Source organism: Alligator sinensis, unplaced genomic scaffold (assembly GCF_000455745.1).
Source record: "Alligator sinensis unplaced genomic scaffold, ASM45574v1 scaffold94_1, whole genome shotgun sequence".
In the NCBI taxonomy this organism is placed as follows: domain Eukaryota; kingdom Metazoa; phylum Chordata; order Crocodylia; family Alligatoridae; genus Alligator; species Alligator sinensis.
In genome coordinates, this window is record NW_005842073.1 from 237,893 (window position 1) to 263,049 (window position 25,157).

The window sequence follows — 25,157 nt, forward strand, 5'->3', positions numbered from 1 at the left end:
GACATGCATTATAAAACAGCACTTGCTGGGTTGACCCCACTTCTCCCCACCATCATCTTATGGTTTTTCTTCAAAAATGAGCAGCAGAAAAATCCCATACCTCCATTTTTCCGAATAACAAATAACCTATAGTAGATCAAAAAATATGGGAGTAAAGAATATTCTAGCTTACACTGTCTGAAAAATCATTATTTTTCTTCAAACCAGCATGTGTGCCTTTTGGTCAATGGATATAGTAGTCTGTCCATGATCCCTAAGCCAATGCAACAACAAAGTTATATTGAGCACACAACTACAAATGCACCCACCAACAAATGTTCATGACACCACATAACAGCAATTGAGTTAAGCTCTTATTTGATTTATGATGCAAACTGGAAGCAGACACAGTAATTTAATAGCTTTTTTTCCATAAGAGCATAGCTTTTGCATAGTGCACAGTTAAAATTAAATATTAACAGAGCAGCAGACACATAACACTGATGATGATGTGTGCAGTCATGTAATAACTTGGCTCCATGGCTCCTCTAAATGCAAGATCTATTTTTGAAGTGAATGATTTATTGGAACTTTTTTAATGTGCTATGCCACAGAGCATTGCAAGCACCATGCTCAACTTCATGAAAACTGAGAAATGGCTATTTTAAATATTAACAGCTATATGGTTCAGTGAGCTCCCTGGTGTAAAGTACAGGGAATCAGAGAAGCCACTTATTATAAAACTTGCCTCTCAAAATGAGGCTCAAACTTCCTATATGGAAAGATACCATCCTGCAGATAAGACCTATAAAAAATAATTTAAAAAAACAACAACCCCAAGGCCCCATAGTCTTACAGACTGAAAGGAATCAAGAAAAAGCCAAAATAGCATTTATATGAAGGGACCTACTAAATTCATGATTTTCACAAAAACTGTGGATTTGGTCAGTCAGGGAAAAGTATGGGGACTGTGAAAAGGCATGAAATTGGCAACAAGTTGTGGAGGGAGGGGCAGGGAAGAGGCTGCTGCAAAAATAGAAAAGGGCAGAAAGCCCTGGCATCCTGAAGCATGGGGGAAGGAAGGGAGAGTGGAGATTTTCATAGGGGTGCGGCACCCCCTCAGCCCCCCAGACTTCTAACTGATCAAAGGGCCTGGAGATGGTCATCTGTCAATCTCCAGGGTGGAGCAGGAATTCTGGGGCCCCTGGGCCAATCAGAGGTCTGTTTGTGAGGGGGGGCAGCATGCTTCACTGTGAAAATGGTGGGTATCCAGGCTAGCACTGTGCTCAGCATATGAAATTGGGGGGCAGCCACCCTGAATTCAGCAGGTCCCTATTTATCTGATATCTTGTGAAGAATAATGACATTTATCATACTGAAAAATAATGCCAATTCCTAGTGCCCAGGGCATCAGCTATCTACTATTGACAGGCATCCCTGCTTTAGCCTTGCATAATATGAGCCATGACAATGGATCTGAATCTGCTAATACAATAGTGAAATGTTTTACAAGGGGCCTGGATACACTGCATGTACTAAAGTATTCCATTAATCCCTATTTCAATTTCTGGCACCTGTGAAACACTTGTATATTACACATTAGGGCTGTATGAAGCTTCGGTCCCCGATTCAATACGGCAGAATTAAATCAGACGACCCTTTAATCTCTCCTAATTGAATTGGAACCCTCCAAATCAATTTGGAGAGATTCTGAAAGATTTCGAGATTCGGCCATAGACACAGCTTTAAAAGTTTTTTTCTACATACCTTGAGGTAGCACAGGTTGTGATTGCTGCAATGCTGGGGTACATGGAGGGTCCCACAGAAGCATGGGGGGCTCCTCAGTGTGCTCAGCAGCAGACCTGGAAGTGGACCAGAAGCATTTCTGGTCCACTTCTGGGTCCACTGGGGAGTGCGCTGGGGGGGCCCCCTATACTTCTGTGGGACCCTCCATGTACCCCAGCATTGCAGCAATCACAACCTGTGCTACCTCAAGGTATGTAGAAAAAAACTTTTAAAGCTGTGTCTATGTCCAAATTGCCGATTCTCCGAAGCAGCATCATGTGGATGTGGATTTGGCTGAATCGAATCAGGGACAGTGATCCAAATCAATGAACCAAATCACTGTCCCTGATTAAGGCCAAATTCAAATCAAATAGGGCCTACTCTGCACACCCCTATTGCACATCATGTCCTTTAGACTGCTTTCCAATGGGGGTATTTGTACTTGAACCACACTTTTTGCTTTCCTGAGAATCTGACAGGATACAACTTAAATTTCTTATTTCCCTGAACATCATAACACAATGGGCAAATAAAGTAGTCAATGGAGGGTGTCTTTCTGTGTAAGTCCTGCAAAAAATGACATGGCAAAATCTGTTATCAGGAAGATTCAGTGATGCTCTCTCTCCCCTTCCTCCCCTATTCCCCCACCCTGCTTCTTCCTTTTCTTCTGTCTAGCTTAACAGTTTTTCTACAGCATCATTCTTTATAATCTTGAAAAACTGAGAGTTATGGAAGTATAGAGGAAGACTAAAAAGGGAAATGGTCCTGTTGTAAACTACATCCCTCCCTCACCGAAGCTCTGAAGGGAATCCTGACAGAAGACAGGGACAGCATCACCTTCCCTCAACCTACATGATAGTAGGCCTGACTGGTATAGGAAAGTATAATTTCCCTTCCAGTCATGTGTCACAGGGCACTAGGGTGTCCTGCTCCTTTAAGGGCTGAAACTGCTAGGGAGAGAGCCCCAGCTGCTGGTTACCAGGGCAACCAGCATGTGATAGTTGGCCCACACCTGCCAGCCGGTCAGCTGACCAGAAGGGGCAGGGCCTGGCATATATATAACCCCCAGGGCTGAGGACATGCAGGCAGTTCCCTGCTAGTAGCCAGAGAGAAAGGAGCCTCCAGGGAGGAAGTGCCCAGTGATGCAGCAACTGCCTGATGCGCTGCACCTAGGGCTAGTGGGGCTCCATGAGCTCTGCAGGTACCCTTTCCTACTAGACACTTAGTGCCGGGGATGAAGTTTGATGCTTTTAAAGGGGCAGAGCACACCCTGGTCTTTTGTATTATGTTATAGTCCAGAGGCTTATGTTTGTTTGCTGTTTATAATACCGGTGGTTTGGGAGAGGCTATTGGGGAAGGAGGTGGCCTCATTGGGGGCCCACTACAGTGTGGGGACTCAGGTGCCAGTGGGGCGCAGCGATAGGGCTGCGGAGAGCCCAGGCACCAGTGGGGTGCAGTGACAGGGCTGCGGGGAGAGGACAAGAGAGCCAAATCACAGCAAGGCCTAGACAGGACAACGTTGATGCCATCTGCGAGGCTTGAGGCATAGCAAAGGGGCGGTTGGAGCCACACATATAGCCGATGAGGCTGGGGTGTCCCAGGACACCTATTTTGCAATGGGACCCACAAGGGGTTCAGGGAAGTCCATCAGGACCATGCCCAAGTAGACTTAAAGGCAGCCTCCCTACTCAGTACAATTACATCAAGACATCGTGGGCGAGAATAGAGGGTGCCCAGCAGGCCGAATTAGCACTGTTGAAGGGGCCTAGGGGTAACACAGCCATCCTTGAGGACCCCATCCCGTGACATCATGGCACAGCAGAACCCAGCCTTACATTGCCTTAAAATAGAAACAGCTTAAGTATAAGGGATAATAAAGACATTTTGTAATGTTAATAGAAATTAGAGTGTTATTAGGACCATTCAGTTGCCACAGCTCTCCAATCAAACTATTCTTTATAATGAAATTTGGTTAATTCACTACTTTAAGTATTTACAAATTATCCAGTGCTGACCAATTATCAGGAGATCATAATTGAGGGAGGGAAGAAAGGTAAGAGTTTCTATCTAGGAATTCAAATCAGTGACAAATTAAACCAAAAAGGCAAAGTAACTCACAGGTGAATTACCTAAAGTTTACTATATTTCTAGCATGAAATCCAAAACAATAAACAAACTTCTCTGAATCTTTGAAAAGGATCTTGTGAAGGCTTCCCAACAGGTTTCACAATTTTCATGTTTTCAACTGTATTTTATGTGTTCATTTCTTTATTGTCTTCACAAGCAACATCTCTTGCCTTTTTTACTGCACTGGATGATTAACTACCTACTGCTGGCTAACAGTTGATTAACTTCCTATCCCCAGTCCCACTGGAGCTTAAAACACTGCTCTGTCTGATGGTAAATTTCACAGCTGTCAAGTGATGGATAGTGGGTAGTAAGTCCAGTAGGTAGATGGTACATCAACTATCAGAAATGTACTATTGTGACAACATTGGCATTTGGGTCATGGACAGACAGCCCGGTTCATTAGGCTGAATACTCAAGCTAAGCTGCTTTGTTCTTATAACTGATTTACAAAAAGCTTAATTGAACTGTAAATACAGAAACTCCCATTAGCTCAGATGTGGTTGTCCAGCTGTAGAGACTGGGTCAGGGATTCCAGATTGGCAACATGTATCATGGCACAGTAATATTTTTACAGTAGACAATCAAAACAGGAAATGGAGTCTGGTATTAACCTTTCCTTGTGGAGAGAAGTACTTGACTACATCAAATTATGTTATATAGCTGAGCATAAATGTACTGGAATAGTTCCAACTCTGGTTTTTAATGTAATATGTCATTATCATTTTTGAAACATAATTATACCACAAACAACAAAGGGGATATATGAGCCAGTCATTTAGAATGGCAGTGTAAAATATGAAGTACTACTGGTGATGTCATTCCATAAACTTAGATGAGAAACTTGACTCTTCCAGAAAACCTGATAATGGAGATAGTGAGAGCTAAGCAGTGACTACTACACCTTTCCCTTATTTTCAAGTTATTTTCTGTGTGTGCGCACATACTACTGAAAAAGGCACACCACTGAAAAACAATTCTACCCAAGTGGTTAAATGCTCTTCAGGGTTTGCACATTGCATCTTTGTGTATTTTATTAGACTTTAAAAGAAAATAATACTTTTGTGTGTATTACGTTCATATCACATTTGATTTGTATCAAAATAGGCTCTATAAACAGTTTAAACCTCTTTAAATAAAGAATGAGATGATTGTTACTTCCACTTCATTATCAGCTATAGTAAACATATAGACTACCTAACTAAAGTCTTTACTTGAGTTTAATTTAACCCTTACTCAGGTAACTAATGCCTGAATAAAAACTTAGGAAGAGGCTCCCAATTTGATTCCTGATTTTAAAAAAATCTAGCTGAATAACTATGAAGTAGGATAGTGCATCTTTATGACTATTGAACAGATGGCACCTGGATTTCAATTATTAACAAAAGAGTTATTGAAATGAACAATATTTTGTGAGCAATTGTAAAGTATCAACCACTTTCATTTGCTGTAAAAAGCTAGGGTTTCAATAGGTTGATTAATTCATTTTTTCACTTTAACCAAGAAGGTTAAGTCCCTTGTTAGTGTTAGGTGTTACACTATGAGTGACTCAGATGTCACTGGATTTGTGTGTAATTATATAAGAAGTAAATTTGGCCAACATTCCTTTAATGACTTTTGAAAGAGGTTCTGCTGAAATGCACATGAAACACATATGTGTTCTCATAAAGATCAACTCTTGGTTCTTAGTATAAGTTAAAAAACAGCAACATGAGCGTAAAGAAGAACAAGAGCACTGTAAAGATGGGGCATTACAACTTTGCTACCTTTTTAAGTTCTGGCATGAGGTTTTAATAATTCCAATGTAAGCAACTGCTGGAATGCTTTCCTTGACAATGTAGTATAGTTACACTCAACAACATGACCTTTTTCATATAATCTTTGATGCCACTGATTTCGAATAATAAGACCAGAAACAGTCCCAATGAAAAAAAATATGGTAGTATTCTTCCTTCATTGCTATAGAAGCCTAAACAGTGTTCCAGGGCCTGAGCATCATTGGAATTCTCTCTCAAACGGAAACCACACCCTTCATATTTGGAATTTGAACCCACCGACAATATAGCATACCATTCCTCATCCTTTTATTTAATCCTATGCCAAAGAGGAGTTTAAAAGTGTGGAGCTGAATTCTTTGTGGAGAATTAAGACTAAAGGAGTTAGGCTCATTCAGAATTTGTTCCACTATTTAGGATTACTGTTCCTATAGTTATTTTTACATTTAGCAGAAAAAATGCTTATTTCAGACCTGAATCAGCAAACTAATATCCTCAGCTTTCACTGTAAACTGGACTTCAGAATAGTCAGCACATTACAGGAAGCAAAAGCAATGCGTTAAAGACTAAAGCCAATGGTATTAACAAACAAATATAGTCTAATTGATGGTCAAGCCTTTATTTTAAAGACAGTCTGATCAGAGAGAATAGTATGAAGTTTGCTTTCATGTCTAAATATAAAAGAACTATTAAAAGCACATACTTAATCTACTAGGGGAAATGGACAATCATGAAGTAAAAAACTACGAAGCTCGAAAAAGGTGTGCAAGCAGGCTGGAGTTCTGAGCATTGCTTATTTACAGAGCTATCTGGATCTGACAACTCATCATGATAGAAGCACTACTCTGCTGGATGAAGCCCAGCTCACTCAGTTGCTGGGCTTGTGAGTCACTCTTCAAAAGGCAAGCTAATGGCTGTACATTAGTTCATGTAGCAAAGCTTCCACAGCAGCTTTTTATTTAAGGTCAAAGGGAGACTGTAGTCTTGGACATATCTACCAAGGAATAATGGCTCACTAGAGATACCTATCTAATCCACAAAGATAAATATAAATTATTATTTCATTTCTAAACACCCTTTGAAGTGTAAGATGCAAAATGGGAAAAAACCCTATGTATGAAAAGAACTGTGGCTGGTAGCACCAAAGAAATCAGTGGAGTGAGGCCATGTATTTTATACAATACACCAAGAGCTGATTCTCAGCTCTCATTTAATTGCATTTATGTCAGTTTGTCATTTATGCAGTTAAAGGCACATACTTGTGTTTGTGGGTGAGAGAGATGTAGGCCTTTACTACTACTCAATTTTCCCATCCTCTAAGAAAAAAAGTGTGTCAATAGTGCAGATTTTCCCCCATTACAAAATTCATAATGTTCTCAACTCCATCTTTACTTAATGGACGTTCTCTCATCTTATCTGGGATTTCTGGAAGGAGCAATTTTTCCTCCCTTTGAAGCATCAAGTGCTGGGCTCTTCAGCAGGCAGGACAAAATGGACTGGTGCTCTGATACATTGCAGTAGATGTTTGCTTTGAACTGCACCAGATAGATCCTGTGTGTGCGCCATCTATTAAATGAGAGATTCCACATGCTCAACAGTTAAATGGTACAATCCTGGGCATGTGTTACAATTTGTATTATATGACTTTACATCAGTTTGTTAAAAGGGCTAATATATAATAAAATGCCTCCATATATCTATGAAAAAAGTGAACCCCTTTAGAGTACACACATGCACTGCCCTTCTGTACTCTGCCAGTTAGAAATATGGATCTACTTACGCCAATGGAGATTCACTGAGAGTCATATGGTCAAAATGCAACAAAAGGTATTGTGTAGGATCCATCATTAGCGAGAGTCGTGATGCACGCAAAAGAGTAATGTTAGTATCAGAAATTAGTGAAAAGGGAATGAATAAAAGAAAAAAGAAGAGAGAAATGATCAATAAAAGGTAGCATAAGTAAATACATACAACATTAGCATTTTGAATAATCCTTCTGTTTGTTAAAAGTATAGCATGTTTGCTCCTATAATTTCAAGACAAGATTAAAGTTTTCTATTCTACACAGAAAAATGTATTCTAAGAAAGGCATAGGGCTGCACATAGCTCTTATAAAACCAGAGGAGTTATTTCATAGATCTGATTATACTTGGGGAAGCTTGAAAGAAAATCAAATAGTTTGTCAAGAGCAAATCCCTGATCCTGCAATCAAGGCAGACTGGTGACCTTGCAAAAGTCCATTTACTTCAGTGGGAGAAATAAACAGATTACAGCCTTAATTTGTTTGGTCCACATCATTCATCCACAAGTTTTGCTGTATAGGAAAAAGTCAGGCTCCAATTCATCTGCCACTTAACATTGTTTCACACTGGTATGATCTACTGACTCAGTGGGGATCAAGGGGGTTAATTCTTCATTTATTTCAGTGAGAGAGAGGAATCGGGTTTCAGAAAAGTGTATTATTCAATAACTTATAGCATACCCTTTTAAAGGCATATTTTTTATTCATTAAATCCATGTGATGCTTCTTAGAGTTAGACTGCTATTGTGAAAATATTTGCTTAAATAATTCTGAAGATACATACTGACAGGTACAATATATGTTATTAAGGAAAGTTGTTCTTGAACATCAGATCTCATCAGTCCTCCTTAGGCGAAACCTGAAATTGCCCAGAGCACAAACAGTGCCTGATTGAGGACTGCCAACTCTGGCCTAGGAAGAATAAGCTTTTGAAGTTTCTTTTAGACGACCATGTCCCTTATATTAAAGAGCAAAGCCTTGACTCCAGTGGGAGTTTTGCATCTATATACCTTTGAGGGTAACGACTCAAAAGATAGTTGAATGGTAACGACTCAAAAGATAGTTGAATGGATACTGGCAATTTACAGCTAGTTTTGGGTCTTATCTACAGACAACATTTCTTAAACCAGTAAACACCATGCAATTATACTTGTATGCCCTAAAAGCAGCAAAAAAGTCTATGTAAAGAAAGGAAAATAGCAAACATCCTGGGCTGTGACCCAGAATGCATAATTTCTATTTGCAACAAAAGGCTTTGATGTAGAAGTCCCTGAAAAGACATGTACACACCAACCTGAGCTCAGACACTGTTCATCTATGCCTCTTACAAGAGCAGGTCTATGAAATTGGGTCATTCTCTAGGGCAATTTCAGAATCCCAGCTGTCAGCTGACCTTCAGTTTCAGGTAGCTGAAGCTGGAATTCCAAATGATTAGAGGACAAAAATAAGCTGTTGTTTTCTTGTTACCTATTTTTATTTCAGGCTGGAATAAGAATAATTTTAAGGGAAGAAAGGTCTTCCGTCTCCTGGAATATTTTAGACTTGAGACTAAGAGAAATAAAAATTGGAAAAACACAATTATGAAGTACTGTAGGTAAAGCTGAGGATACCGAAATAGTTTAAAGATCCTAGATGATACCAGATTTCAATCCAGCTATATAACATGTTTGCATAAAACATATGCCTTTGGTCCCTTTATGCTGGATTTGTTCAAGATAGGCTGTTTACATATTCCTTTTGCACACCATCATTAAACTTCTGAGGGCTGAAAAAGCCATAGAACCATTAAGAAAAGCAATGATAATGTACAGTGCTGCAAAAAATCGAATGTGCCTATTAAGAACAATAGAGGATCCTGCTATCCCTGCTTTCCATATACAGAAACATCCATCTGATTGCCAAAGACAACAGAGACAGGTAAGACACCCATATATAACTTAGACCAGGGTGGAGAAGACTAAAGTTATTACTTCTTATTGGTATACATAGTCCTGCAAAAAGATCATTTTTAACTTAAATATCTTCTCATCTGTGAAATATCCAGGCTTCTAATAATCCTAAACAAGAGGTTTCAAGAAAATAGCATTAGTATTACTTAAAATTAAATGATGATAACTTGAGAGGGCTCCATTCTAAAAGAATGGAAAAATAACGAATAATAAATGCATATATTGCACTTTTACATGCTCATAACATCTGTCTTCGTCCCATGAATGTTGCGCTATGAAAACAATGCAAAAGTTACACTTAAAAGATTATAGGGCACATCATAAAAATAATAACTATCCATATATCCTCCTCCCCATTTATATTTTTCCTACAGGTGAAGCATACAAAGTAGATATTCATTTGCATTGTGATAGAAAAATATATATTATACTTGAATAACTTCAACTTTTATGCTTAAGTAATCCTCTGTTTTTCTGAGGTCAAAAGTGAATATCATTCAAACCCAAACCCAAAATCTGCTCTCAGTTATACCAGGGTGAAAACCAGAAGACCTCATTCAAGTCCATGGAAATACTCTGGCTATATACCCTTGTAACTGAGAACAGAACCCAAATTGCAGAGGTTGCTTAAAGAAAGCATATCTACTTAAAAACAAAACAAAAACACTTAAGTGATAAAGCAATGAATTCCTTATAACAATAATTTGATGGCTCACTTTTGTAATCCCACCCCAGAAACATCTCTCCCTCTCAGATTTGTATGCTTCCCGGTTTCTCAGATGAGTGTGTGTTTCTCATTCCACATGTTTAACCTGCATCCATAACAGCTGGAGGAGACAGACAGTCCATTGGTAATAAATGGCTCTAAGCAGTTTCTAACAGTTTTTCAGTAGGTCAAATCTGGTGCTTATGCTACTGAACAAGGCAGCTCTAACCAAGGATGGCTACACTTAAGTGAGACAGGCTGGGAATGACAATGTTTTTTGCTTCAGGCAACATATACAGATGGCCAAATTGTGCCACACATTATAACACTGAACTCTCTGATTAGCCCCATATATTTCAACAGACTGGTGCAGTAAAGTTATTACCTAGTATGAATGGTGGCAAAAATGTGACGTTAAATAAGGAAATTACCTAAATAATAGGGTATTTTGAAACATGTTTCTGACAGATTTTGTTTAATGATGGCAGTTCATCTCACTCCTTAAAACATCTATTGCCATCATGAAAGAACCATATGCAGGTTTCCCTCAATTTATCTTGTACATACATTCCTGAAGAATGGCGCATAAATCAAATCCACAAAAAGTGAACTCACTTTACAATGCAACAAATAGGGATAGATTCCCATAGTGGGGAGGGAGTGAGTGAGGCTGGGACTAAGGAATGGGGCAGGGGAGGAGTGCTACTCCCAGGGCTGCACAAGGCAGCAAAGCAGAAGGAACAGAGAAGCACTCACCCCAGCCCCAGGAGCTACCAGCACCAGCGGCCTGCAGCCGCTGGGCTGCACCGTGCTCTGCCTGTCCCCACTCTCCTCTGCTCCTGGGCTGTGCCATGCACTAGTGCAGGCAGCTGCTGCAGCTGGGGCGAGTGCTGCGCCCTGTGCCACCCAGGGCTCCACTTGTCCTCACTCACCCCAGCCTGTGCTGGAGCAGCCCTAGGAGTAGCCAACACCAGCTGCCTGCACCATGGCACAGCACAGCCCAGGAGCTGGGGTGAACCCAGGCATGGGTGGACAGGTGGAGCACAGTGCAGCCCAGTGGCTGCAGGCAGCTGGCACTGGCCACTCCTGGGGCTGCTGCAGCCGGAGCTGGGGTGAGCGTGGCTATGGCCCTTTCCCTTCCACCCACAGACTTATGTGCTTGGGCAGGGCGGGGAGGGGCTCATCTATTCTGATCGCATAAGAGCGAATTTACTTTGCATATAATGAATTATGGGTCTAAATATGCTCATTGCATAAGAGCAAATTTGCATATAAAGAACCTGCATAAATCGAGGGAAACTTGTAGATTTATGTACATGAGTCACAATACATATACACATAAATACAACCACACATGTATGCGTGTATGACCCTATGGGATTTATGACATTTCTGTTAGGCATTATGGCTCCCAACTCTAGAAAAAATATTGAAAAGGGAATTACAAATTTACAGTTCTATACTGCCTGCCTTCTTTTAGTTTTAAAGGCATTAATTGCACTGCATAAACTTTGAAAGAAATACTAAACTCTATTCTTCTGCGTACATACAATGCTTCAGAGAAAAGGATCAGGGGAAGGGAATGGTGTACATGCACAGGACGACTATTTGATGTCATGCATACAAGGAAATAACCTTACCCAGCAAATTCACCACCTTGGGCCTGTGCCTGGCCTGCAATGGCATCCATGATGGCATCCTGGGAATACATGCTGATCGGGGTATTATACTGGGCATGAATTATAGTAGCCTTGCCACCTGGGCCTTTCACCTCAATAGGTTTGTGTGTAGACAGGGCAGAGTCCTTCAAGACATTGGGGTTGAAGCGTTCCACATACTCCGTGCTAGGGTTATATGAGAGTAAATTTTGGAAAGGGAAAAGAGAGAAGGGGAAGAAAAGACAAAGGGGTGAAAATAGGTGAAAGATAAAACAACAGCGGAGGAACATGCATGTGCTCATGACATCTCATCCCAAAAGCTTGAATACAGACCAGAACAGAGACAGAACACATATGTTGTAACGTAATTAAAAGGGGCCTTCTAAACTTCTAGAAAGTTTAATGCATCGATGTAGATGCCTATTTCTCCTATTTAGAGGGTTATAAAATTTCTACATGGTTAATTAATCATGGTGATATTTACTAATAAACATTTTTAATCTTCCAACACTTCACAGACACTGTATAATTAATCCTTATAGAATCTTTGTCCAGAAACTGTGAAGGTTACCAAAAAATGTCACCACATCTTGAAGCTAAACTCTATCTGTATTTCCTAAATAATAGTTGAGGTGGCAATTAAAAGTGATGTATCATGGGATAGTTACACTTTATAGTGACCTCCATTGTGGGTAAAGTTTTTTAGTAGAGAAACTGTCTACACAGGTCAAGTGATACATCCAAAGCCACAATCTCTCCAGTTATGGAACTCAGAGGTCCAGGCTCTCATACTTATTTGATATATAATGATATACCTCTTATGATTTACTTAGTTTTCTTAAGCTACTGTTTTATACTCCAAATCTTCATTTAACTAACTGCCTCTACCTAGCCTGTGGGAGACCTGCACAAAACACTAGTACAATATCCTTTATCTTTCCCCTCAGACCTGCCAAAAAAACAGGGGCATCCCTGAGTGCTGCAGACACTATATGCTACCTTACGTTGGTTGAAATTCAGAATGTCCAGTCATAGAAAAAAAAACAGGTTGTGTGAAGGAGTCATTCTAGTTCAACCAAAACTAGAAGCAAATAACTTATCGACAAAAAAAAGAAACGATGAAAATTTTGCTTTTTGAAAAGAAAATAGGTATGTTTTAATTTTTCAAAAATGAAAGAAGAGTTGGGTACTCCTAACTGCCCTAGCTAACCTTATGGTTAGGAGCATTCTAGGCTTCAAACAGAGTCCAAAACTCTGGGAGCCCCCATCTCAATTTTGCCATCCGAGGGTTCAGGACTGTTAGGTTCTCTGCTGCGAAGAGAGCAGCTTAAAACAGTCTCATCTCAAACTGTCCCATTTTGTCAAGATTTTCCCATACCCTCCTGCTGAGCCAGGAGCTTAGCCCCCAAGAACATCTCCTAGCATCATGGTCTCCCAAGCTTACAGACTTCTGACTCCATGACAGGGAGCCTGATACCCTACACTCCTCAACACCAAAAGAGTCCATGTGGAAAGACTGTCTTAGAATCATGGGCTCTGAAAGCAGAAGATAAGCTACTCACAAGGTAAGCAAGAAGGAAACCAGCATAAGTTTCTGATGTCTGCTGAAACTAAATTTGTTTCAGCAGAAGTTCACCAAACTCCAAACATTTCTGCAATAAATTTTGATTTCTACAAACCAAGATTTTTCAGTGAAAAATGGTTACATCAGAACACTCCTCCTGACAAGCTTACTGTTAAAAGAGTGGAAAATGTTCCAGCTGATTCGCTAACAACAGGCACATCTACATGTGCGCTTAAATTTGCATTATCCTATTTTAATGCACGTCACTAAAAAAAGTACTATTTAGCTAATGCACATTCAAATAGTTTAATACACACATTGTCACTTAAAAACCATGGGCATTTTTACACATACAAGCACTGCAGTGCTGGGTGCTTCAAAAAGTGCCCAGTGCTGTGACACTTGCAGTTGTATAAGTGGCGAAATGCACATCAGCACTGAGAAAATGGCAGCAGTACGCTTTGGAACTAAAACGCATAGAAGGTGCTTTAGTTCAAAAGCACACTGCCACCATTTTCTGCATGCTGATGTGCATTTTGCTGCTTATAAAACTGCACATAGTGCAGCGCAGTTCGCATCAGCTCACATGTGGAGCAGACTCAATTAATCGAATCTGCTCTGAAGCAGTGGATCTCCGGTGCACCATGGGACAAAAAAGTATGTGAATAAATGCCCTGTGCTCTTTAGTTAATGCACATTAAGACAGTTTAGTGCGTATTTTCCTAGTACCTCATAATGGAGGTGCTAGATTTAATGTGCATTAACTAAAGTGTGTTAATGCATGAATAGACGCGCCCACTGATAACAAGTCCTGCTTTCTAGGAGTCACCATCTTCCGAGGTCCAAAGGATGGTGGACAAAGTTTGTTCCCATGGATTCAACATGCACCCCAACCCTCAGACAAGGGGGAATAAAAAAGCCAGAAAAAAAATCTCTTCCTACAAATTGAACAGATCCTTATCAACTAATTGACTGGAAACTTCCCTGGCTATCAGTGGATTCCATTTAACTTTGCTTTAAAACAGTCTTTTGTTCAGTGAGATGCCTTAGGTAGGAAGGATAATAGGAGAGAGATAATTGAGCAGTATGCCAAAATATTTTAAAAAGAACATCAACAGCAGCATGCAGAAGGAAGAGACACATGCCATGTTACAATCAGAGCTGTGTAATACATGCATAGACATTTTGAGGGGGGGAAAGGATGCATTATGCATTCAGCATAAATTAAAAGCACAATTACACATATGTTTTCAGTACTTTAAATGTCTGTTCATTAACACACAATTAACCTAATAAAACTACTTTTTGATAACAGCTTTATATGGAGCAATTCATGAAAAGAAAGAGAAAGAAGCTGCATGTTGTGCCCAGGTTTTTTTTTTTTGAAACACTCTCATACCTTGTTATAGTAACGTCTTCTTTTACCCTTGTAATGCATAAAGCCATGAGACAACAGTCTGGAATGTGTAGATTGTTGAGAATAAGAAATGTGTTCTCCTTTCTCCTATCAAAGAACTTCCATATCTGAGAACCAGGAGTGTCTGTGTAGGGTCATCAATTTAGTTTTCCAAACATGCCATATTTTGGAAAATGTCTAAAAATGCAGACCAGAGCAATTAACTTAAAAAAACCCCCAGTTCTTACACTCTGCAAAAAAAAAAAAAAGGCTTGAGGTCAAGGATGACTACAATTCCCATAAACACTAGTGATTTTAGTTTTGGAATGTGGAACTGAAACAATTTTACCAATCTTTTAGAAAAATGGGGCTCCAACCTACTGTTCTAATTAAGCCAAAACTTTCATTGAAATCAACAGGTACTTTTACAGAAAGAATCATAAATGCCATGGACTTTAAACTACCGAGTTTCCGTTACAACATCTGATAAGGACAGGATAATGCCAATATGAGATGCCTCGTTGAAAGTGGAGATCCAGAGCCAACAGAAGCAAAGGACTAAAAGCTAAGAGCTGGGGTTCTGCATTAGATATTGCTGACAGGACATTCAGCAGGTGGGCAAATTTGTGTAATTTATATTCCCAGATGACAAAAAAATGATTGTAAACAGAGGAAGTAATAAACAAAGTGCAGTATAAAAGAGGCCACCACATGTGACTCATGGTACATCAGCCCCAATACTCCATCCCCAACTTAAATGGACAAAGAACTGCTCGCTTCAGTGGAAGCAGTATGCATCTGTATCCACTTACTCCAAGGATTGAGTGTGGTCAAAGAAAGACAAATCCATGTAAGCTATCCCTATTTTGCTCATTCAAGAAATATAATTTTCAGTTAAACTACTCTTGCCACATCCACCAAATACGTTACCAGTTTAAACTTGATATTTTACTTGTACCACTATTTGCTTGATGGTTCAGTTTAGAGTTTAAGTTTCCAACATTTATGGATCTCCAAGATGCTGAATGGTCATGGGCACTTTCTGGAACTCTAAAGTGTTGGATGGTAATGGGCAAGTTCCATGGCAGAGGGATACAGTAAAAATGTAGAAAGAATCTTTTGCTTCGTTTTTAAAATTTAGGGTCAAAGATGACTAAACTTAAGTCAAATCATCAGGTCTGTACTAAATTTCCAGTGAAGTCAAATACTTCTTAGATTAAAAAAAAAAAAAAAAAAAAAAAAAGAATACTGAAGTCAATGGGAATTTTGATGGAACAAGATTTCAAGATTCGTTTCCAGCCTGAGAGTAAAGAAACATGTGCAATTATATTAAGAAAAAAAGCCTGTGATCAAGGTCCACAAAATCCTGAAAACATCAAGATTACCCAAGAATTAAGAAGAATGGTACATTTAAAGCAGGAGCTTTAAAAGATCTGAAAAGAGTTTGCAAGAGTTAAACAAGCTCAAATCTAACAGTGCAAATGCAGCTTAGGACATCAACACAAAACACCAAACACCTAGCAGAGTTTCAGGGATATTCTTAGAACAGGACCCCACTGGATACAGTAGCAATGTACAATGCTCAGCACACCAATGAGATTTTTTTAAAAGCTCTCTATCTGCTAGCAGGCAAAGCAGAAAACAAGGGCTCATGCTACCCCAAAGAAAACAACTCTTCATACAGATAGTATAGCATGTCCACATTATTTGATACTAACTTGGCAGCTGTGTTGGCTATGACCTAGGGGAAGAGAAAAGAGAACAAACAACACGAAGGGAAAAAATAGAGAACGACAGTTTTAGAGTGTAAAGGGCAGAACATATTTGCCAGGGCTTAATACTGCTTTTTTTTTCAAACTGTCTACAAATAGGAATAGAAAGCTACTATTAGCCTGAAAAATTGCAATGTGATCAAGAGAGGAAAATATGTAGGGTTTAAAGTGTATCCACAGAGATTTAATAAGGTACCAAACATTTTGGCTGACTCTTGACATGTTTTTCTTACTGTGCATCACTGGAAGTATGATTTTGGGGAGCTATGGAAGCAAGGAAGTAGAGCTCTCTATAGGCTGTACACTCATCTGAAAATAATTTTGAGTGGCAGAGATTATATTTTCTCCTAGACTCTAAATGCGATGCCATTCCCATTAGCCCAAACACAATAGTGCCAACTGTAAGCACGATCTGCAAGCATTTTGTTTGCTGTAGAATATCCAAGTAAAGATCAAGAGATGTTTTTTAAAAGATGTACAGAGAAGGGGAAGGCCTCCCAATGAAACATCTATGATCTCATCTAAACTTTTTACTTTGGTGTTTGTCAACTGACTTAAATACAGTACAATCATTCTTCAGTTATACCACTTAAAGTGAAAAGCAAATCAGACCTACATGCATTCATTCTGTACCATGTGTCCTTTTGAGGTCAGCTACAAGAAATATTCTCTCACATGTAGCATACAATACAGGAGGAAACTAGGTGTAGCACCTGCTTTGCTGCATTAACCATAACTGGTTGTAGCTTATCTAGCAGTTCCCAAGTATCATGAAAACTTGGGTCTCAGGCAGACAGAACTTGGAAGCATTGCAGAGACAACACACCTTGATTGCCTTTCATTTTCTAGTGACCCCTTCTGCAAACATAGACCGTGTGAACCTAAGCGTCCAGAGGTCTTTCTCAAAGCTTTCCAAACCCGTCTTTTCTCATCTGATGGTGAATAGGAGATTATGCTCCTGACCTAGGAAGAGTGAACAACATTCCAAACAGGAATAGTCATCAGCAGTATTTTTAATTAGTTTATGTTTGATAGATTGAGACACCACCACCTTCCCCAGTTGCTTCTGCAGTATTTCGAGTGTTCAGATTTCCCATGTGGCACAGCAAAGCAGCTTGACAACTGGGACAAGCCTAAAACTGCTCTGATCTCTGTAGTTCTTTGAACTGACTTCTTTAATGTGGGGCTACTCTGCAGCTGGCTCATCCAAACTTAATTTGAATTATCAAAAAACACTGCATGGAGCCAGAGCTGTGGCATGGGGCTCTGTAGTGTTGCATTGCTCTGCCAGAACAGTTGTAAACTGCATTTGTCTCAGCTTCTGTTCCTGAGACTCTCAGGTTCGAGAACATTCTGACAACTCTGTACACTGTCTATTAAACCAAATATATCTGTCTGTTACAGGAACCAGTAGAGATATATTAGGAACAAGTTGTAGCCTGCAAGCAGATCAGTGATTCTATATCCAATTTAGGTATGTGCTGGGCAGCTGGGCAGATGCTTACAGTGAAACGTGGTATAATAGTATCATTTTCTGAAGTAGGTGCTGGTGGCTGCTCTGATCCTCTGAACCATGTCCACTTGTACCAAAATATATTTAAGGTAGAACTGGAATCTGTAAAGAACCCATTAAAAAGAGAGGAGCCATTCTCTGTTAGTGAAATATGAAGAGCCTATATAGAAAAACTGCAAATTTAATTGCTGGAAAATATATTGTGTCCCCATCTTGTGAGAGGAGTTCAACAGCCACAAGCATCAGTAGGAATTTTTCAGATCTAAACAGATTATCAAAGCTGCGTACCATAGTACGCAGGGAGGCCAAGTGAAGCTTGGCCTCCCTTATATGCTGGGCTGACATGATATCAATCTTTTCCACCTCATCCCCATATGTCATTTTAGTTTATTTCTAAATACAGATCTGCACTGCAATGCTCAACTTGCTCACTCAAAGATATCACTTAGTAATGAGCTTGTAACTCTATGCTCTTGGCGCACAAACTCATATGGGATAGGCGTTTACGGCTCTGACCTACGACGTGCAGGATAGTGTATGCTGAAATAAGAAAGAACTATACGTGAGAGTCTGTCTCAGGTCCCTGGCAGACATTGTACTTAGGATCCAATTAACCCGTTTATCACACATTCAGGGAATTAATGGCACAACAAAATAAGAAACCAGCCAAAAAATGTTCCACAAAATATGAAGATATGCAGTAGTAATGGGCATGGGGCATCTCCTGCCATTTTCTTTATCAAATGTCTATGTGGCCCTACATTCAGGCCTTAGTACCAGAAGGGCATAAGAACAAGAGACTGGAAACTCTACAGGTGGGAAGGGAATCATCTCAGTGAACCTTTGACTTTTCTGATAAAATGTAATAATCTTCTCAGTGCTCTCCAGGGGGTCCCCTTCAACATACCACTGGATCCCGTTTAAAAATTCCAAAGGATAAATTAAAAGCCTGCAACATTGACATATAAAATATGCCTTGAGATAGACCTGCCTACCTACCTAGGTTCTAATTTAGCTACCACCATCTAAGCACCTGGGAGCTCATGGATTCAAAGCTTTTCTGAATCACATTCTTGCTCGGTACAGTTGCCTGTCATGCTACTTAATAGTAGTGTGCAAGACAACCCAGTTCAGAGATGCCTTGTACAGACAGTTTTGCTTTTTCAAACAGCTTTTTATGGAGGGAAGTTGGTACGCTAGTAGGAAGGAACAGGCTGCAAGTGGATCTAGACAGGTGACAGGGGTGGGCTGAAGAGAACAGGATGGGGTTCAACACTGACAAGTGCAAGGTAATGCACCTGGGGTGGAAGAACCAGCGGCACACCTGCAGGCTGGGGAACTCCCTTCTTGCCAGAGTTGAGACAGAAAAGGATCTTGGAGTCATCATTGATGCCACAATGAACACGGGTCGACACTGTGGTGACGCGGTCAGGAAGGCCAACCATACCTTGTCGTGCATCCACAGATGCATCTCAAGCAGGTCTCCCCCTCTACGCGACACTGGTCAGGCTGCAGCTGGAGTACTGCGTCCAGTTCTGGGCACCCCACTTCAGGAGAGGGTCCAAAGGAGGGCCACCTGCATGATCGGGGGCAGCAGGGCAGGCCCTACGAGGAGAGGCTGAGGGACCTGAACCTGTTCAGCCTCCAAAAGAGAAGGCTGAGAGGGGATCTAGCGGCAGTCTACAAACTAGTCAAGGACCACCAGCAGGCATTGGGAGAGTCCCTGTTCCCCCGAGCACTCCTGTGAGTTACAAGAAACAATGGACACAAGTTAGCGGAGGGTAGTTTCAGGCTAGACATTAGGAAGCGCTATGTCACTGTCAGGGCGGCTAGGATCTGGAACCAACTTCCAAGAGAAGTGATGCTGGCTCCTACCCTGGGGGGTCTTTTCTTTCCCGCCATGGCAGGGGGTAGGACTAGATGATCTCCTCAGGTCCTTTCCGACCCTACCAACTATGAAATGCTTAAACAAATTCAGAGAAAAAGAAACTCATGGATAATATATGGTTCATAGACAGCTAGTTTTCCTATAGGTTTTAGGTTACCATCCCCAGGGCACTGACAGGAAAGACTCCCACTCCCTCAGCGACAGTGAAAATTAAAGGGCCATTGAACACTAAATTCTCACAATATGTCAGCTTTACAGAGACATTGTTTCAAATAACTTTGGACTTTGTGTACTGTTATCAAAACAGCTTTTTCTTTCCCATTAATTCCTTACTGAACAACACTATAAACCCTGCATTTTGAATACAGGTTTAAGTCCTTTTAATGGGTTATAAGCGTGAATTTTATTTCCCTATTTGTTCATTTATACTTAAAAATTGGGGACAGATTGGCAATAACTTATTTAGATATTATAGCTCTTCATATAAGAGCACCCAGGAGCCATATTCAAATCCAGAGAAAAATCTCAGGAGAGGATATTAAGATACACGCAGCATTTCTGCATTGGAGTTTTCTATTGTGACTTGGTATATTGACAATAAACCACATGTCTACAGCAATAAGGATCTTAAATTATTTATGAGTGCATATATGAACATAAGAGTGAACAGGATGCATGGAAAGGCAGTGGTATGAAGTGGGGCTGAAGCTGGCTCTGTGTCCATTATTTGTTTGCTCTCCCATGCCACTTCCCACACCCCCATTCAATCAATCATAAATATATGTATATGTAGCCCTGCTGCCACAAGTACTAAAAACCACGGAGAGACTCCAATGGTCCTTCAGTGCATGGCAACAGCAACACTGTGGTGTGTAATTTGTGTCATAGTAAATATCAGAAATACTCAGGCATTTGATTTACCTAAAACATAACCATTGGGATATATAAGGCAAAAGGTTAGCAGACATTTGGAGTAGAACAGGGCAGAGGTGCTGAAACATGCTCCTGAAAAGCTGTATGTTTTAAACTAAGCCCAAAAATGATGTTTCCCTCTGTGAAATATGTAAATACAAACATAACCTAGGTTTGTTTTTGTCAAAATTCGCTGAGGTTTTTTAAAAGCCCCAAAATGGAGACAGAATAGGATAATCTTTGTGAAACATTTTCTGCAAAAACCTTTTGATGGAAAAATTTCTACCAGCTGTAGTGAGCACTCTGGAAAGCACAATGCACAAACTGGGAGCCTTTTGAAAGATAAGCAAATAGCCAAGCACTATGGGATATATAGGGAGATGGAGAGCTTAACTCTAGTTTCACTTCAGTTTTATGGCAGTGTAATTCCAAAGAAGTCATGAGCAGTATTCCTGATCAGCACTAGCATAAGACTCAGGCATTGTTTCATGCAGTTTTGCTAGACAGACTGGCTAGCCTACCTGCTATATGAAGGCTGCTTTACCCACTTATATCCATCTGAACACTATCCTAAACCTCACCTTTTGGGAAGGGGAGTTGGCAAAAGGGAATCTTTGCTATAATCCTTTTAGGAAGAGGGCAAAATGTAATTTTGGAGTTTTGTTTGAATTTAACTCTTTTATGACTGTGTAGAAGGAGTCTTGAACTTAAAATGCTGGGGCCATTTGACCCTGCCTTATAGTAATTTACACCAATGGAAATGGTGCATATGGGGCCCATGTATGTCCAAGAAGATATCCCACTGCCAGAACTTCCCACTACTTCCCTGTTTCCAAATTTTCAGAGTTGTTGGGAGACTGGTGGGCCAGATGGCATGGCTCTGGCCTGTGGACTGGGGGCTAAGTAGCCCTGTTTTGAACTATGAATTGTTTAAAACTTCACAACTTTTGCTAACTGCCTTAACTTTCCCAAGTGTCTGAAAAGCCCCCAGCTTTGAAAATTCATTTGTTTTTCTTAAAGCACAATGAGGAACTTCATTGCAGATAAAGACAGCATTACAGTAACCCAGTTACTGAGAGCTGCTTCCATCATAAACAGAAGAGATAGAAAGTACCTGTTGTTGAACACAAACACACTGGGAGAGTATCTTAGCCACAGTGTTCCTCCTCATGCTAGGGTAGCCGATGACAACCCATATTGCAATTAAGATACCAAGGACCAAGAGTTATCATGAAATAAAACTATATCTGTCTTTTTTGGAGGTGAGAGAATGTTAAATGATTTTTCAGGATATCATTAATGATGAACACAATGAAGTAGCTGTGGTTATGCTTCACTCTTCAGCTAACTACTTATGGAAACAATTAACATATTACTACATTACATACCCTTTTGGAAGTCCACCTTCTGAAGCCCTTCGTTTGAGGCTTAATTTATGCATCTCAGCCATTTCCTTTAGTGTCTCTGCTGAGTAAAGGCCAATAGGGTTGTTATACTGCCTTGCAGGGCTCAGCTGGTGTTTAGGACTACGGCCATCAGTGAACACAGGGCTTTGTTTTGAACTTAGATTACTCTTTGGAGGTGAAATGTCAGGTGTCACTGATTGAGAAGACATGGAAGTTCTAACTGCAGTAGTCTTTAAAAAGGAATAACTATTTGAATAGCTGATTTCTTGCTTGCTGAGGTAGCCTGAAAGTGTTCCATTGGTTGCTAAAATAGCACTCAAAGGCCCAGTCGCTGTGTTAGTTAGAAGACTGAATGTTGTTCTGCTGCCATTGATTTCTGAAGCAGGGTCCTGTAGTAGCAAACATGCAGGTGAAGAAAAGAAAAAAAAGAGCAATCATAGAACACATGCAAAAATAATATATTTATATCTATTGCTTTTGACACATTCATACAATTAATGGCCTTCATAGCAAGTCTTTCAATAAAGGAGAATATACAGTTCATCTCCCAATAAGACAGAGCTACACACTCAGGCATTCTTTATTTTTTTATTTAAAATGTACAAGTTATATTGACTAATAGCAGAAGCTCTTCAGACATTAAATAGCCATAATTTGAAAATAGGGCTATAGCTTCTATTCATTCCATGGATAATTAAGAAATCATTTGAATGTTTTGAAGTCAGTCCCAAATGAGGCAACAATATAAAATTACAAAATTCTATATTATTACTTTAGTCATATAAGGTTTAATGTTTCACAGATCATGCCATTCAATTTTTAATGTATTACCTTCAAGTTATTGAAGTCCATATGCTGCAATGCTTTCACAGGCTCCAGTTCATGCTAATTAGGCCATGCAACAAGGTTAGCAAGTAAGGTAGAAAAACTTAAGAGAATGTATAAACCAACAGAAATTGCTCTCTTTTATGCATGTGCATAATTTCCACTTGAATGTATGGACGTTATACATTCACAAAGCATGGACACTGTCCCCTAGGCATGTGATGGAATACTCATGATTCAGAAAATACTTCTAGCTAAAACACTATGGCATGTTATTTTGGTAGGGATCATTGGAAGCACGCCCAATAATAAACACATGTGCAAGACCTCATGCTGGTCCTTCATATTGGGCACACATGGTATCTTTCAAAAACACTCTGGAAAACAGGAAATTATGCCTTTTGTTAAATATGATTTCAATATTTTGTTTTTACTAATGCAACTTTGTACATAATAAATACACTTAATGCTAAAAATAAATAAAAACAGTTTGACATTTTCAGCAACATGTCATATCGTGTTAGGAGAACTGAACATAAACTGGGAAAAGATGTCTCACTACATTATCCTACTTTTAAGTACTTTAATTCAAAACTTTCAAGCTAGTGCTTGCTAGAACCTATATTGTTGCCTATGCCCCTTCAATGCAAATTTACCATGATGGAACTCCACCTAAGTCAATGGTGCACCTGGCACTTCTGATATCTCCTGCATCTCCATCAAGCTTTCCTGATCACAGAGAAAAAACTTGAAAATGGAAAACAGAAAGATGCATTATTGTATAGATCTCATCATTTGGAGGTCCAACTGCCAATTTCTGAATATTTGAAATTGGCAATGTTGAAATGGTCTTACTATAGGACAGACCAAAGGCCTCCTTTGACTATTGAAAGGACATTAAATTAAAATTTAGTCAAAGTAACGCCAATAAATAAGCTCCTAGATCAAAGAGGCAATACATGTTTACAGAAGTTTATGGATTATTTTAGTACATATGTAACTGTGTTTAGTACATATGTCACTTTGCAATTTATCCCAGAAGCCTGAGCCCAGAGTTATAACTTGTCTCTGATGTAGGGTGGTAGAAGGAGCATTTTTCCCCTCCCCAGCCCTGAATGCATAGCAGCTGTAATTAATAGCAAAATGCTTAGAAATGCAAGACTTCCAACCAGCATTTCTGCCAATCCTCAGAATTTGATTTGGTGCATCTAAGATGCCCTATAACCCCCAATTTTGCCATAGTAAAAGTCACTATTTCTGGACTAACGTCCACTATTTCTCATACAGTTGAAAGATCAAAGGCTAAACCTTTCCCAGTTATCGAAGGAGACCCAGTTCAGTTGGCACCCCTAGGAGAATCTGCCTTATACCAAATTCTACTGGATTGCAGGGCCACAGTTAGACATCACAATGATCCTTATGAGGTTGCCAAGGATGAAAGACCTGAGCAGAATTTGGTCTTCAAGGGCACTTCCAGACAAGTGCGCACATGCCTCTTACAGTGTCTCAAATGCTGCAAGAGGCATGTGCGGGAACAAAAAAAAAAAACATTTCCTGACTGCAAATTTGCAGTGCAGGGGCAAAATTAGATAGCTGAATATCCAGGGGTCAAAAAATACCCAGGGGAAAAAAAGTGGGGCAGGCCACAGTCCTGGACTGTGCCCTGAGGCAACCAGAGTTTCAGTCCTCCAGAAAGCAGCTCTGGTAGCCAGCCAAAGCATCTCTATGGCTGGCCCTTGCCCCAGTGCTGAAGCACAGTGCCTGCCCATGCAGGTCAAGCAGTGGTGCAGGCTGCAGGGACTTGCCCACCCCCATCTCCCGCCCACTCCCCCACCTGGCCCCAGCCCCCTGCACTCACCAGCAGTAGCAGCAGCAAGTAGGGCTGCTTGTGGCCTCATGGCACAGCCCCTTTGTGCGGGGAGCAGCAGGGCTCAGCCTCAGCTGCCTGGCACCCATACTGCTGCATGGCATGGGTGCAGCTCAGCTCAGCAGGGCACCCTGTGCTGTCTCAACTCTGGGCTGCTGAAACTAAGCAGCGCCCCTGAATTGCCAGACAGTGCACAGCACCCTGCTGAGCTGGGCAACTCTCAGTCTACGTGGC

At 40.3% G+C, this 25,157-nt stretch overlaps 1 protein-coding gene across 30 annotated transcripts in view; it reads right to left on the reverse strand.

The window, feature by feature from the left end:
• The window catches only part of LDB3 (LIM domain binding 3), a 217,764-nt gene that overhangs the window by 70,174 nt on the left and 122,433 nt on the right, over positions 1 to 25,157 (reverse strand). For 18 of the 30 annotated variants that reach the window (XR_003094036.1, XR_003094038.1, XM_025204213.1 and 15 more), the window contains 3 exons: positions 22,214 to 22,620; positions 11,763 to 11,966; positions 7,447 to 7,461 (listed from right to left, as the gene is read on the reverse strand). Coding sequence is in view for 28 of the 30 variants with exons in the window: in XM_025204213.1 (XP_025059998.1) it covers positions 7,447 to 7,461; positions 11,763 to 11,966; positions 22,214 to 22,620 (626 nt within the window). In the remaining 2 variants the exon portion in view is untranslated. Of the gene's footprint in view, positions 1 to 7,446; positions 7,462 to 11,762; positions 11,967 to 16,458; positions 16,482 to 22,213; positions 22,621 to 25,157 lie in introns of all 30 variants that reach the window. The other 12 variants (XM_014519974.2, XM_025204235.1, XM_025204229.1 and 9 more) reach the window with 4 other exon arrangements.